This window comes from Charadrius vociferus, unplaced genomic scaffold (genome assembly GCF_000708025.1).
Source record: "Charadrius vociferus isolate BGI_N301 unplaced genomic scaffold, ASM70802v2 scaffold363, whole genome shotgun sequence".
Lineage (NCBI taxonomy): Eukaryota > Metazoa > Chordata > Aves > Charadriiformes > Charadriidae > Charadrius > Charadrius vociferus.
In genome coordinates, this window is record NW_009647942.1 from 2,484,386 (window position 1) to 2,485,257 (window position 872).

The window sequence follows — 872 nt, forward strand, 5'->3', positions numbered from 1 at the left end:
GCGGCGGCAGCATGGAGCGGGGTGAGGTCTACGGTTTCTCCGCCGCCATGAGCGGCGCCTTCCTGCTGTCGTGCCTGCTCTTCGCGGCCATCAACCGCCGCCAGCGCGGGCCCTACATGGACGAGGCCTTCCACGTCCCCCAGGCGCAGGCCTACTGCCACGGCCGCTTCCTGCAGGTGCCGCCCGGCAGCCCGCCCGGCTCGGGCTTTCCAGTCAGGATCGATCATTTCGATAAACATAACCGCGGGCGCTTTGAAAAGGAAATCGCGTGTGGGCATCGCTGTCTGAAACGCTGGTGTCGGCTTTCTGTTGTGCAGGAGTGCGGCAGGCGGGATACAAAGCATTCACTCCCTGGTGACAAGTGATAGAACGAGGGGAAATGGGTTCAAGTTAGGCCAGGCGAGGTTTAGATTGGATATTAGGAAAAAAATTTTCACTGAAAGGGTTATCAAACATTGGAATAGGCTGCCCAGGGAGGTGGTGGATCCGCCATCCCTGGAGGTGTTTAAAAAAAGGGTAGATGTGGTACTTGGGAACATGGTTTAGAACTGTTTTTTTCAAGTTAGGTTAATGGTTGGACTTGATGATCTTAAAGGTCCCTTCCAACCTCAACGATTCTATGATTCTATGGAATTTCAGTCTAAAAATGCCAGGAATTGGCTATAAACATCCAAGCCAACAAAATGGGGTGAGGGTGGGGATGGTGTATCGTAACCCCTTGCATGTCCCTGGTCCCCTTTTTTTGTGTGGTAGCAGCTCCGTAACCGAGTTTCTCTCTCCACTTGCCAGTGGGACCCCATGATCACCACGCTGCCGGGCCTGTACCTGGCCTCGGTGGGAGTCGTGAAGCCAGCGGTGTGGCTCTTCGGCTG

At 54.9% G+C, this 872-nt stretch overlaps 1 protein-coding gene across 1 annotated transcript in view; it reads left to right on the top strand.

The window, feature by feature from the left end:
- The first annotated feature begins 11 nt into the window (after positions 1-11).
- Positions 12-872, top strand: part of ALG10 (ALG10, alpha-1,2-glucosyltransferase) — a 4,776-nt gene continuing 3,915 nt past the window's right edge. The window contains exons 1-2 of the mRNA XM_009883224.1: positions 12-176; positions 790-870. Coding sequence (XP_009881526.1) covers positions 12-176; positions 790-870 — 246 coding nt within the window. The remainder of the gene's footprint in view (positions 177-789; positions 871-872) is intronic.